At 37.2% G+C, this 15,789-nt stretch overlaps 1 protein-coding gene across 12 annotated transcripts in view; it reads right to left on the bottom strand.

The window, feature by feature from the left end:
* The window catches only part of PTPRK (protein tyrosine phosphatase receptor type K), a 418,597-nt gene that overhangs the window by 92,960 nt on the left and 309,848 nt on the right, over positions 1–15,789 (bottom strand). For all 12 annotated transcript variants that reach the window (XM_068677477.1, XM_068677480.1, XM_068677479.1 and 9 more), the window contains exon 8: positions 7,247–7,549. In XM_068677477.1, the coding sequence (XP_068533578.1) occupies positions 7,247–7,549 (303 nt within the window). The remainder of the gene's footprint in view (positions 1–7,246; positions 7,550–15,789) is intronic.

Here is a 15,789-nt window from a genome sequence, read left to right as displayed (position 1 = left end):
CATGAAATTATTAGGATAAATTAAACCATACAGTTTTCAGAAGAGATTTTCAACTTAAGCAAAAAAAATAATAAATATATATATATATATATATATATATATATATATTTGCCCTAAGAGAAAGTATACAAATATAAACCACACATATACGTACAAGGAACATAAAAAATTCAAAGGGAATTTCAGCAAGGTTTTATAGGGGAAACATCACAAGATCTTCTTTCAGGATTTTGATGGATCTCTAGAGCCTGTTTAATGAAGTTATATATTCATATGGTGAATAGCTGATAATCTTTTCTTGTATATACGTGGCATAGTGAACTTTTATAAATGCTACACATAATAAAATTATGAGCCATCAATCTGACATCAGAGCAATTCATTTTAGAGCAATATATTTGCATTAAATTATGTCACAGTCACAAATAAATTGTTATTCACAAATAGTGTCATTTAAACCTTGTTCTACACTAACTTAACAGAGAATTTATATTACAATACATTACTTCTGGAAGAACAATGTACTAACTGACACCAACCCCTATAAAAATGAATTTATACTGCTTCAGTTTTCCTGCTACAAAATAATGAAAGTGCATGTAAACAGAGTATTTTTATTATTATTATACTCTGTGAAAGCTGTGCAGAATATTATTATGCTATACAGTAAAGGATATGTGCAGATATATGCACAGTTATTTTGGGAAAAATTCCTCTGTGATACTCAAAAAGTAAAGTTTATCAGCAACAAACTTACAGCCATTCTCAAAAGGCATATGCTCAATTTTCAGTAGATGGTGAAAGCCAATCTCTCCTACTGTTTACATGTTACAAGCAATTAAAATGGCCCACCTTTACATTTGCTCTGAGGGAAAAAAAGCTAGAATTTACCATTTGAGCTTTATGCTTTCAACCAGTTCACAGCTGCAGTTGCCAGCTCCCGGCCCACATACCTTCCAGATGATATAAAATTACTAACACAACAAATATAAATGCTTATGATCACGCTAGTCGCTATGCCAACTGGCAGTGCCTCGTTAGTCTCAGCTGTGGCAGCACTCGTTGTAGATATGGGCAGATACCAAACGGGGCTGAACCCACGAGTTTTGGATTTGCTGAACCATGGGGCTCGGGCTCTGACGCCCAGTGCAGTTTACTCCTTAAAACCTTTTTGTCCCAAATGCTGACTTCAGTAATCCTCAGTTCTGGGATTTGGAAATGATTGGCCATTTTAGGGTAAAAATAGCCTTACAAACTGACAAAATGGCAACCGGACAATTTTCTAAAACTATGCAAATCAATATTCAGACACTGCTTTCAAGTAGCAAGCATGTGGGCTGGCAACGAAGGCCGTTTGCAGGCCCATGCGTCACCCCTGTCCCATTGAAGGCAACTTCAATAGCCACAAAACCTGGCCTGTTTTCAGGCACGATTATGTCAAACACACCATTTCAAAAAAGCACCTCATATTCGGTATCACTTTTCCAGCTATAAAGTTTCTAATACAGCTAGCTAAAGGAAATGGAAGTAGGAAGTTGTTTCAGCCAGTGTAAATAATTGTGTGTTTCAGGGCCAATTTTTCCTGAGGTATTATTATAAAACCTAGGTCGTATTTCTGGTCTCTGCAATACCTTTACACAGCTTATTTCATTTGTTGTTTGTGCAGTGGAAGCTTAAAATAAATCTGACTTGAACAGCCAATAATTTCAATATTTTTCTTACTTTGTCATGAATCAACTTTTCTGATGTCTTAAATAAAAAGTGCTAAAGTGACAAGTGCCTTGCCTTTACGCCTCCACATTTTTTCCCCTCTCAATTACATGCCATTAGAAGATCCTACCCACCATCTGAAAAAAAATAATTGGGGTTATTTTCATGAGCTAAAGGACCAACAGGTCATCCCAAGCTCCTTTTTCCAATGGCAATAAGTCATTTATATTCAGTTTTGGTATGCTATTGCTGAAGATGTAAAACTTCCTTCCTTATTCGATAATATTCACACTAAATTTTGCCACTATGCAGGACACATAAGGCATTAGTCTCTCTTTCTTGGTCAAGGACTGAGGTCAATACCTTTAGCAAGGGCATTTATGGACGACTTCACATTGAATCTTTTATCTCTTCATCACGAGTTTTGCTTTATTACCTGCAACCATTTGCCATTTTTTTCCCATTAAGATTAGTATGCCATGTTCACTTGACACCCATACATGTGTCACTCGGTTACACATTTTTGAGACAGTTTGCCATTTCAAGCCATCTTTGCCGCCAGCACTCTGTTCTTAGCTGCATCAGACATACTGCTTGTTCATCTTGCTGCATTACCTTTTTCCCAGGTGTGCTATTTTTGTTACTTTAACTATGCTACAAGCAGAGTTTTATATCTATGTTCTTCCAAAATTTCTTGAAGCATTTTTTTGTTTCCTCTGAGCAAAACATATTTTATCTGTCCTCTTCCACCCCCCAACCTTCCCAGTATTTTCCTGGGGTGCTAGAACAGCTTGAAAAAGCACAAAGGAAACAAGGCTTCTCGTAGCAAATGCTTTATGTGAAAAAAAAAAACAACAACAAAACACAATAGGGGAATATATATTGTATATGTATGTGTTTGTGTGTGTGTTTCTAAAGGCAACTTACAGCCTACTATCAAACACAGAAAAATACTAGATAGTAACAATTCCAACTATAAAATCCTCCTTCTTGTACTTAGTGGAACATATTTCCATTTCACACATTTAGCCAGTATACAAGGTATGTTGCTTTTACTTTTATTTTTGTCCTGTCACTGTAACATTTTTCCCTTCCTCTGATGTTTCCCGGGGGGGGGAGGGGGAACCACCTGGGATTTTCCCAGGGGCATAAGTAATGGTAGAGGTGGGCACTGGGTGACTTGACCCTGCACTGCAGCTCCAGGTGTCTCCAAAGAGCTGAATGAGCCATACTCTGCAAAAGATCAGTGAGCTTCACTTATGTCCAGTGAGTGAGTCCTTTGACTGAGACCAAAGCTTTGGCACATTTTAAGCCCCCAAATGGGTACTTGTCCTATTACAAGTGAGCTTTTTCAATGAGTCGTTCGCCTGCTGTTAGCTGACACACTCCCTCACTAATTACAAAATCACCATCAGATACTTTGAGTTTTATGATTTGCTTTCTCTATAGAGAAAGTTCTCTCTCCGAGCTATTGTCACTGTTCTTGTTAATCCACTGCCTTTTGCATCTGTTCCCAATTAAAAATTAAGGAAACATTTATCTGTGTCAATTCCATCCACAGTTCTTCAAAAAGGGCTCCTCTGAGTTCGCAGCGCACTTGTCATGCAGCTCCAAGAATGTGCACACTGCTGATTCATGCAAAGTGATAAATTCACTGCTGTTTTTTGTACTTCGTTCAAAATGCAAAACATCTTTGCCCAGCATGTATGCATCCCCAGATTGTGTGAGCCTTCCTCTTTTCCCTTTATCAAGGCCTTCAAACACAGTCCATCCCCACCTACTCAGCAAGAGGTTTGTTCCAAATCTTAGTAATGGTATGTATGGTCTCTCCCCATGGAATATGGTACTTCAGCTGTAAATCAGTCACAAATTTTCTTGTATTCTTTTTGTATAACTTATTTAACAGCATTGCTAGTGTTTCATTTTTTTTTTTTTTCCTGTGGAATTCAGCTCCTTGCAAATTGCTATACTTTAATTTCGACAACCCCAATTAAATAGAAATACTTAAACCAACAAGTATTCTGATCCATTTCTGGTCAGAAAGAGGGCTATTCCAGGCTTATTGATACTCCTGGTTTTGCTTTCTTCCACATACTGAATTACAAAGTATTAAAACTTTCTTCATTTGTCACTCATGTTTCCAAAGGTTTCTGAAGCTGAGCTTCTGAAACTCACTCCACTCTTCCACTAATCATTTCCTGAGCTAATTCTGCCCCTGCTACAATAAGTTGCTCAGTTATTGCTCAGTGCTCTAGATGGTCTGCTTCTGGAACCCCCAAAGCCAACTGCCCAGAATTATATACATACAAACTTTTGTGATACAGAATCAGAGATCCTCCCTGTCTCACCGCAGAGACCCATTGAAGTCCAATCTCCTCTGAATTTGGGGAATCATGGATTTTAAAAAACATTTAAAGCTCCTGACAGAAGTGAAGAGGTGAGACAACAGAAGAAGAGAGATGAATGGTAAAATTAGGGGGAGGGGGTACAGAGAGATGGAAGCATTAGGAAAATGGTTAGAGCAACAGAAGATGAGCACAAAATGGGAAAGAGGAGAGGGGAGGAGGGAAGAAAATGTTGTGTGGGTATCTCTAACTCCAACAGTCTACAAAGTTTTTACTTGATTAGCAAATCCTTGTAAGAAACAACTGCATAGAATACCGCACTACAGAAAAGCTAACAAAGTTAATTATGTGTTGTTATCATCTGGATTTTTCAAAGTTTCTATTTACAAAATGTACATTAAGTACATAGTTTGAGATAATCATGTCATCAATGGCTATTTCTAATTAATGTTATTTCCAAATCACAGAAAAATACTGTCATCCCTCCATTTTATTTATCTATTTATCCCTCATAAATAAATCAGTGATAATGCCCCCGCAATGTAACTGACATCACACTGACTCTACAAAACCTACAAAAGTCATGATGACAATGAGGCTATTTCTGACTCTAAGTGAAATATGTAGGGCACAGAACCATGCATCTTACTGTAGGTCTCATCCTCTTAGTTGGAATCCTGCTTTAGGGAGCAAACTGTCTTTTAACAGAGTTTAGATGGCTACCTGATCACTTCGACATTGAACTGAACTCACACCACACACATATGCAGCCCACCACAGGCATTGGTTTACTACTGCTATGGGAGCTCAAGAAACCACAAAGAAGGTAGTACAGCTCTGATCCTCTGAGATGGCTAAAAGTCCTCAGGACTGCACCTTGCTTGCATGCCATGTATTTTGAAGTATGTGACAAAATGGACGTATACTTTCAAGTTAATCAATAACATACAATTAAAAATCTGCATTTTCCTCCCAACGGTATACAATCATAGAAGCATTTAGTTTGGAAAAGACCTAAAGACTCTAAGATGAATAAGTCCAACCACTTCCCTGGGCAGCCTGTTCCAATTCCTCACAACCTTTTCAGTGAAGAAGTGTCCCCTAATTTCCAACCTGAACCTCACCTGGCACAATTTGAGGCCATTCCCTCTGTCCTATCGCTAGTTATCTGTGAAAAGAGGCTGACCCCCAGGTCCCCACAGCTTCCTTTCAGGTAGTTGTCAAGAGCAATAAGGTCTCCCCGAGCTTCCTCTTCTCCAAACTAAACAACCCCAGTTCCCTCATCTGCTCCTCATAGGCCTTGTGTTCCAGGCCCTTCTCCAGCTTCATAGCCCTTCTCTGGATATGTTCCAGGGCCTCAATGTCCTTCTTGTACTGAGGGACCCACAGCTGAACACAGTACTCAAGGTGCAGCCTCACAAGAGCCGAGTACAAGTCAGTATCACTGACTTGGCCTCACAAGAGGCTATGTTCAGGTCACAAGCACTACCATTACCGGTGTGTCTAAATACAGCTACCTTTTAAAATACATTAATCTTTTCCTGAAAACAACATCTGCTTGAAATAATTTACCTTAGCAACTTCTGATCCCTGAGTGAATTTTCTTCTATACCAGGGTACCTAGGACACCAAAGCTAAGTTTAAACAAGGTCACTGACAGCATGCTGGTGTGCTAGTCCAAAAACCTGCCTAATGTGTATCATTTTACAGGAGCAACCCACAACAAAAACAGAAGACAAAGTACATGCACATGACTCTGCTCTTCACAAGCACTGCTGCAATGACCAGCCACCACCGCAGCCCACCTAACTAGATAAAGGCTATCAGAAACCGTAATCCTTCTTGGAAATCCAGTTAAAAAGAAAGAGAAAGCCATTCAGTTAAAAAGAAAGAGAAAGCCATTTTCCATGGACATAGTAATATTACTACTACTTTTTTCCAGGAAAATAGCAACCATAAAAATCCATAATATAAGTCCATATACAGAAATAATTCATCATGACTTACATTTATAATTAACTTTAAAAAAAAAAAAGAAAAAAAAAGTAATGCTAAAATTTGAATTGCATGAAACATTCTAATTCTGGCCATGTCAATGAATCTTCACATGATGCATCTATTTCTCTATAGTTCTCTACAGAACCTCATATTCTGACTATTTAATCAGCTGTTCTCCCTTCTTTATTGCAACACTAAACATATTCCTCTTCCACTTCTTACAAAATTGAAAATATATGGCAAAAAAGTGCTACCAGATTCTCATCTTGATTGTTATCCATATGTATAGGTATACACAACTCCTTTATTTCACAGGCAAGGAAACACACTGTACTTTTTTCAATTTTATGTTTTTATGTAGCTAGTCTTATATTATCCCAACTACTTTTTTGTTATTGATACCTATGGCACTATTTATTTTCATTTTGTTGTTGTCTATATTTTAATGAAGTCTAAACATAAGAAAAGGAAACTAAAGTTGTTCTTCATTTCCACAGCTGTAACCTTATTAGAGAAAATACCTACTTTTATTTTAATATCTTTCATACCAAGATTCATAGCCTAATCATTGAATGTCACCATCATCATCTACATCTATTTTTTATTTCTCCCCAACTACATTAAGTTAAACTGCCTTGTCAATGAAATTTCACCCATAGCATTTTAAAGAGGAGTTGTTAAAATATTACTTTACTCTGCTGCGTGTTTTTAAACAGTTAACAGAGAATATATACCAAAACCTAGAATACACACAAGTTATTGCTCAAATATATTTGCTGATGAGGTTTTAAATCTTGATTAGTCTTAAAGCACTGAACTGAATATTTAAATATAATTTACAGATTAAATTGATTTTCAAACACCACACCAAAAATATCATTAGGAAGCCTTCACCTAATACCACTGCATGTGTCTTGTCACTTACATCAATGCATTTTTACAATGACTTAGAAACTACCTTCCTTTTTCTTGCAAGAGAGATATTCAGTATGACTTGAGCTACAGGGACAGTTTGGGCTATATATGCAGGGTGACATTTACAGTATTTTTAAAGCTATTTTTTGAGGGCTAATTAATACATTAATTGAACAGAACTTCTATCCTTTGAAGCACATATTGTAACACACAGTCATTTCCTTCCACCTGTCTAGACTGGACTTGGATATAGTATCTGTAATAGCATTTATACATACCATCTTCATCTGTCTGGATAATGGTCTCCTCGCTTTCTTTCCTCCCTTCTGGGTTGGTTAAGATCATTTTGAGACTGACATTCGTGTATGGAGGCAGGTGATCCACAACATGCTGTGGTGCTTTGGGGTCCATGTCCAAGCAGTCTGCCTTGCTCTCATTGCGTCCACAGAAGTAGTGGTAGCATATAGTGACATTGAAAGTGTGGCAACGAGTGATATTGTAACCCAGAGATTCCCAATCCACAGCAATGTGTCTGGCCTGAATCTCAGCAATCTTCAAAGTTTTGGGTGTTCTCATGGGTTCTAGAAAACAGTAAACCAAAGAAAAATGCTGTTAATGTTCTTCATCCTTGCACAGAACTGTAAGATATATATAATAGCTATAGGGAAGTTAAAACAGAGGATATACCTAGCACATACACAGAAATTACTGGAAGAAGTATCATCCTTTGTCCAGGTACCCTGAAGGGGAAAAACTGCCACAGCCTCCCTGTTTTTTATTTTATTCTTTTTCTGTCTTTCTCTGTAGGTTTCAATTAGTGATTAAGATTTAGTAACAGTGAGAAAAGGAATTGTTAATTAATAGCGTAGCAATTCAAAGCAATTGAGAATACAGACAGTAGATGCAAGAAGATTGACCAAAAGGCCACCCAGCTGTCACCACTGGCTTCCCTTCCTGATATCCCTTCCTTTTTTTTTTCTCTCTTTTTTTTTTTTTTTTTTTTTTTTTGTACCTGAGTAAATTAGATAATACATCACAGTGGGGTAAAGAGTCAACAGTCACTACACTACGATTTAACATGCCACCAGGCAATGCTATGTACTAATTATACTAATCACCTTACTAAGCCAGCAGTTACAAAAATGATGCAGATATTAATTAATGTTTATTATTTTGGTAATGAGGCTACTCATTCAAGCAAAAGCCCTGAGAAATATTGCAAAAGTGCTTCTGGATATTCTTATTGTATCCCACTTCTTTCAGACACCCAAAACTTTGCCTGGCCACTGCTCTAAATCTCTGAACTGTGACCTAAGCTCACCTCTTCTCCCCATGTGAGTGTCTACCAGCAGAGGATGTGGGACTCCCCAAGCTGTCATCAATCTTTCATCATCTCTCTATCGTATTCATTTCTCATGCAAGACTAACTTTTATCATTGAACTTAATTAAAATGATTACACAATGAAAATCATGACCATGACTATATATACGCTAGTTTCACTAGAAATACACCAAAGGGATCTTTATACTGAGCTAATGCATACTTCTTCACCAGAGAAAATAGAGCCTGCTGTAGGTACAGCTGTAGTCTTGTGTCCTTGTTGGTGTAAGGTCAAAACAGGTGAGATCATCCAAGGAAGTGAAATATGTCATTTCTCTTTCTGGGCCTAACTGTCCTGTGTAACTTGCATTTATGAAATGAGAGTCCCAACCAGGGTACCAGCCAGCCAAAAGCACAGATGGTATATTGAAATAAAGAAATGTCAATCAGTGTAATCTATTCAGCATGCAGTTTGCAAGACAAACTGCAAACATTTTGTCCCAAGCACCAAAACAACCAAATTCTCCATATTACAAAGGTATTTCTAGAAACATGATGAGTGATAAGGATTAAAAATTTTGCCTATTTCTTTCCATGATCTATCCTTCCCTTTCGGGGTTTTGGACAAGTATGTTCCCTTTGCCCAGAATTACTGATTTATCATATATATGTGGTGAAACACACAAATGAAAAAACAGACTCCCTGGGCAGTAGCTTTCTAAAAATACTGTATAATGTGACAACAGATATCTGAAGCTGAAAGATACTGTTGAAAAGGTCCTTGAGAGATAAGAGACTTGAAGAGAAGGAGATAAAAGGGCTTTTATAGAATAAACAATGGCCAGTGCTTTAGCAAGTACAGACAGGTAAGAGGCAGTTGTAAACAAAAAAGTAGCAACAGGGTAGATCCACTGATGGAGCTGGTAAGAATCTTCAAAGAATCCGCATTTCTTTGGCTACCATATGTACTTAGTTAAAAACAAACTCAGGTGTTGCTTAGGAAAAGTACCACTAATAAATAAATAAATAAATAAATAAATTTAATCATCAGCCTGTTCTCATATAAACAGCAAATTTATTAAAAAAACAAAAATAAAAACAAAAAAAAAAAAAAAAAAGGTTATATATTCTGTGATTTAGATAATTTTGTGGTCTAAAAGAGTAAATGTTGTTTTGTATTTTAGGCTTATTCTTCTGTCTAAAATAGATTGATTCTTGTCATTTTTTTCCTTCATTATACTAATCCAGGTTGTGCCTCCAACCACCCACAACAGAGGCAGAATTCAAATTTGATTTGAAAGTTTACTGGAACCTCTAAAAGAAGCATAATGTGATACAAGTTGTCTGGTCATGAAGGTTGAAACTATTAGTGTTTGAAGCAGACTTTCAATAACAGAAAATGCACTACATTTTCATCTTGCTTCCGTCCTGGCGAGCCTTAAAACGCATTCACACTATGGGGTAATGGACTTTCAAAAGAGAGAAGAAAAAAATAAGAACTTTATTAATGTTATTTCTTGAAGAAAAATTATTTTACAATTCTATGCAAATTTTACAAATGTGTCACAGTATCAGAGGAGATATTGAAAAGCATCCTTTATTCACCTGTCAAAAAGGAATGAATGAAAGACAGAGTGTGATCTCACTTTCTCACAACTATTCCCTTCTTTGGCAGAAATTAAACAACTTCTGCAATATTGAGATGGTAATTAAAGTCTGCAGAGTCTCTCAACAGCTTTGGTAAACTCTGCCAAAATTCCCACTGCTCCTAAAATGATGCTTTAAAAACACAATTTTACTCTCGCCTCTGGGCAACATTTATCTCAGGCATCTCTAGAGGTAAAGACCAATTGTTTTAAACTACCACACCACAAAGTCTCCATCTGTAACACCTCACTAGAAAGCAATCTCCCAATAATTATTTTTTCTCAGATAAAACACCATTGAATTTTTGAGCAGGTTTCCCAAAAATCCCAGCACCTCATTAAAAATAATTTTATTCTATATAGCTGCAAAAGGAAGTGTTCAGCTACCATTTTTTCCTTTCTCCCTCACACTTATGGGACTCCAGCTTCCTGAAACATTTCCTTAATTGTGATTTAATTTTGATTTACACATTTTTTCCGATCCTTTGATATGCTTTCTATACTACTAAACCCCGTAATTCACTCAATCTGTCTTCCCAGTTATTTTTCCCCACCTTCCCTCTTTCAGCCACAACTAGAACTTTTATCCAAAATGCCTGGGCATCTAAGTCCTTGACTTCTTGCTTCTTCATTAACCTAATTATGCCAAATCAGCACCTTCTGCCAAAGAGGGAAGAAATAAAACTCTCTCAAAATCTATTCATTTCTTAACTTATCAGCTGGAGTTTCAATAATACTAACAATGGTGGAAAGCCTTTAATATTTTCCAAATGTTAATTACCAATTACTCCCGTGAGACAGGTAAGTGTTGTTAATCTTTTATTTTTTTATTTATTTATTTTTATTTTATTTTTATTCCTGCAAGGAGGAAAAGACACAGAAATGTTAATAGCTTGTTCAAAGCTCCAAGGTGATTTACTGACAGCACTAGAAGAAAACCGAGTGGTCCCCATCTCCCAGGTCATCTGTGCTGTCGCCACCAAGCAGCAGTGGCTCAGAGCAGTAGCCCTTCAGAGATTTCATTTACACTTGACTTTCCAGTGCCTATGCAGAAATGTGAACTCCACTGCTGGCTCCTCAGCTCTAGTTCCTTCTTAGAAGTGTTCATGCTGTTTTTCTTAGAACAAGTTTGAAAGCATAACAGTGCCCAGACACTAAGTGAAGACCTAAGCATTAAGCCAAGTTATTTGAAAAGCAATAGTTTGGCTTATTCATTTCCAAGTTAATACATTGAGTCAAGTTCTAATGAGGGGAAGGATTTTTAAAGATTTCTTGATTTTGAGTTTAATAATTGCAGGAAGCAACACATTTTTATTGTTATTTAATCCTGTTTTTAAAATTAAGATTGGAAAAGGGATATTCATAATTTATTTTTTTTCAAGCGTTCCTCTGCAATAGAAAATGCAATAGAAAACACATTTAACACTGAAGGCAGCTCCTTGTGGTGATGGCAGAAAGTATTTTGGCCTCCTGTTGTTGCTAGAAACTCAATATCCTGTGACTGTATAAAGCATGAACATCCTGACCAGCAGGGTCACATCCTCCAAAAGAAACACAGCAACAAGGCATATGGAGGGTTTGGTGGTGTCAGGGTGTTGACCTTTAGGTCAGTGAAAATACATAATTCATTCTTCATATGAGAGACTGAAGAAGGAGGGCTTCAGTCCCAGTTTTAGCTGCAGACGGTAAAGTACAATTCTTACTAACTGCCTCGTTATGCCCTTCGGTCTGTATGGTTCCCTCCACTAAACCTACCTTGTCCTCCAGAGCCCCTCTCCAAGTGGGCGTGCTGCTCACTGCCAGACCCCCTGACTGCGGTGGCTGCTTTGACCTCCATGCAGCCCCAGCTCTGCCTCCTGCCCTCAGCACCTGAACTCTGTTGTCTTCCTCCTCCTCACCCTCATTGCCCCTCTTGGCAAACAAATGCTACCATCCGCTCTACGACTCAGATCCATCACCTAGTCTGACTGCTGTTACTCTCAATTAAAAACAGAAGCACTGGGAGAATATCAAAATAAAAGAAAAAACAATAATAAAAGATCTCTACATTTACACAGACTACTAAGTCCTCATTCCTTATCCAGAAACTGCATTAAGTAAAAGAATTACATGCACGTGCTATTCACTTGCAACAATTTATGGATCAAAACGATTTAACCCAACGTTACGGAATAAAATAAAGAACAGCTTTAGTAATTCTCCAAAGGTTAATAATCCAGGGATAGCTGGCAAAAGAGACAGAACCTGTTGACCCCACACCATCTCTCAACTGCCGGATGATTTAATAAGAAGCTCCAGATAACAGATAAAATGAAATTCAATTTCTTTAGTGCTTGATAAGCAACATGTGATACGACAGGTCAATATCAAAGCCTCTTTGTAGAGATTATCTTCACTTATACAGAAATGGCAGTGAAAACAAAAGCCTTCACAGTTATAGAATAAACAAGGCGAGAGCATGCATTTTCTCAAAATCAATTTTTAATGATAAAACTTATTACCTGAATTACAAATTTCCCATCAAATAAGACTAGGAAAGAATGGTAAGTCCTTTGCTTTTTCAGCCTTTCATCAGAAAGCCTAAACATTGATTGCAATATGCAGTTATCTGCAAGGGGAGGAGGAATTAGGTTTTCTAACCAGCAGGTAGAACACACATTTGTTCGCAGGAAATGGAAAACTATCAGACAAATTTTAAAGCACAAACACTTCAAATAAAGATGGTGCTTCTTGAACACTGCCATATGCTGTCACCCAGTGCATCCTCCCAGTGTATACAATTTTAATTGGGATTGGCTTTCTGATTTCCAATCTCATCCCCCCCTTCAACTATTTCTAGTAAGGCATTACAATGAGGAGCTGACTTCAAACTTCTGCTTTACCTACACTGACTGAAATTCATATCACATTTCAAGAGTGACTCAGGTCACTTCTATTGGTGACACAGAAAGAGAAAACTAAGTGGTAGAATCTCAGGTTTAGGAAGGCAAGATAATGCATAAATTCACACAAGTTTTGAGGGAACTACAAACAGATGTGGGACTTATATCACATAAAAACTCTGACATACAAAAGCAAATGTATGATAATTAGTAAAGGCATAGAGTCAGTTGGATTTAAGATTGCAACCCTGTACTTTAAGATGCAGTTTCTGACCAAACGTCCTTTAATTATCTTGCCCTGAGACTTTAAAATGAAAATGACATAGGAAAAAAATGTCCTAATTTTTCTGCTAATATTCAGTCCAAACAGCCACTGGAATTCCCCAGACTTTTCTTTGTGAGAATATGAGCCTCTCTGTCCCGTGGCTTCTCCTGACCTTTCCAGGAGGGGTCTCTCCTTGGCATGTGGGAAATAAAAAGAGGATTATTCTTAGATGTCACTGTGGATCCTGCTGCTTCCTCGGTTCACGCAAGGTCCTACAAAAACAAAATGTTCCCAAAACTAAAAAAAAATATGTTGCAGTCCTCCTGCTGTAAAGAATTCTTCTAAAAAGACCACTAATAAAAACATGTAAGAATGGCACGAGTACACTGGAGAGAGTACAATGACAAAGAAAACAGCTGACAAATGTGTAGTAAGAAAACACTTTCCTCATTTGCTCATTTCAGATGCATTACTCTCAATTATTACTTTTGCTACCAGTGACCAATGAACAGTGCAGAAAGATTTTATATATATACTGACTAAGCTCCCTCACATCATAAAATCTGTTGAGATTGCTGTATATAAAAGCGTATCACTGGTTGAACTGGACTGGACTAAAGTTATCATAAATTTCAACACACAACCAGAGTCTCAGCAAGAGAGAACATCAACTGTGATCACTTCTGCATTTCTGTGGGTGATCTGTTAGCATACTCTTTGCCTTCAGTCACTTAAATGTATCATCTAGTATGTAGACGTGTGATTTTAAACTCTATCTAAATTCCCTTTATGACCAAGTCTGAAAGATTAAAAACAAAACAAAACAAAACAAAACAAAACAAAACAAAGCACAGGTACAACATAAATCAGCTGACATAATTTACTTATGGACTTTAGAAGGAGAGAAGTTGAGCCTCAAATGCACTCTGTCAGTCTCTCCACTGACCAAGAAGGCAACCATGAAAATTCAGAGGTGGACATCTACAGCTGGTCTGATGACTTGCTCAAAGGCAAGACACATAGTGTGTAGAAAAAAAGCACTGGGGCTTGGGATCTGACACATCCACATTATATAAATATGTTGTATAACCATTACTAGCTGTCTTTTGTACCCTTGAATTGGTTGTCCTCTAGTGGCTGAAGGTACACCACAGAAACTTATTTTCCAGTTCAGTTTCAAAGAAATATGGTTTGAACATGCTGAGACAGCTCTTTGTTTGCAAAACAAAGAGTACTAACTGGGGACAAGGAAGAAATTTCCTCCAAAAGCACACTCTAGCAAAGCTAAAGCACTAACATACCATCTCTCAGTCTCCATTGGAAACAACCTAGGCCATGTTATTTGAAAGGGAGCATCCTATAATTAAATTATGTTATGAACAAAAAAATAAAACCCTAGGTATGTTGATCTGCCCTAGAATACACATGATGAAAACCTTGTGTTTCAAGGATCTAATAATCCAAAAGAATGTAGTTCAGACTCACTCCCTAAGGAATATAAATCATACCAAAAATGCCTAAATTACACTGCAAATCTTGCAGGGAATATGTGTATCCTACTGAGGTATGATTATGGATGCCTAAGTGATGTGCTTGCCAGAGGAATACTTACAACCATACAGCTAGAAACTAGGTATAGCTCTTGGCAGAATTTAATCTGTTTGAATATGGCTCTAGTGCTGAAGAAAAGGAATAGCCATGTAACTTCTACAAGCAATGCATGCTTCTTTAGGAGCTTCTACAGAAAACAGATCTTAAAACAAAGTTGATGTAAGAACATACATGTATGCTAAATAACAATATGATGATAATACAAGAAAGCCCAATTTATTCAGACATCCCAAGAATGCCACGCATTTCAGCCTTATTTCCTTGAACAGCTCTTTCTTTTTATGACAGAATAGTTCTCGTTTCCTTTTCAAGTTTCTTTCCTCTAACTCTGGCAGATTTCTGACCATTTCTAAGTAGAGTTAAAGGCCAGCTTAGAGTTAAAGGCAAAATCAATTAACAGCACTGGCCTTAACTACTTAATGATACTTCATGAATCATTTACTTAGAGCCACAGACTCCTTCTTGCTATCTGTGTGGATTCCTAGCCAAACCACAAAAAATCATCCACTAACTGGATCAACATAGACTTTTCATTTGTTATTAGAATAATAACCTACATGTATTATCCCAGATACTCCAGTTTGGGAGCATCTGCAATCCCTCATATCCTGAAAAAAATCCCTCATATCTGGAAACAGGACTTCAGTCCTGCATGTAAGTACAGGTCAGAAAGTCTAGCCAAGGTATTCTTTATTTTATTATTCTCCTCCTCTCCCCTAAATCTTGCTCCATGTCACCAGTTTAGACGCTTGACATTTGCCAACCAAATCTGAAAACTCAGGCTTTTAATCTTTTTAAACTTAGAAGCATAAAGAAATAGTGAACATCAAAGAAAGGCAATTCAAATGAAGTTGAAAGAAACCGTACAATCAGGTAATTTCAGCAGTCAGACAGAAAATGAAAAATTAACAGGTATGCATTTCTGTAATAAAAATAGAAGGAATTACTGATCATCTCTTCTTTCAGATGTGTAACATATATAGAATACAAAATAAATAGGGATGCAAACACACAAAAAGAACCCATTTTGTGTACATTAGCATGTCCATCTATTCCTCACATGAAATATGCAGCCAGAATAAATAAAACAATAGC

The sequence above is a fragment of the Anas acuta genome, chromosome 3 (genome assembly GCF_963932015.1).
Source record: "Anas acuta chromosome 3, bAnaAcu1.1, whole genome shotgun sequence".
Classification (NCBI taxonomy): domain Eukaryota; kingdom Metazoa; phylum Chordata; class Aves; order Anseriformes; family Anatidae; genus Anas; species Anas acuta.
Note: the sequence above shows the minus strand (reverse complement) of the source record. Positions and strands in the feature narration are given on the sequence as shown.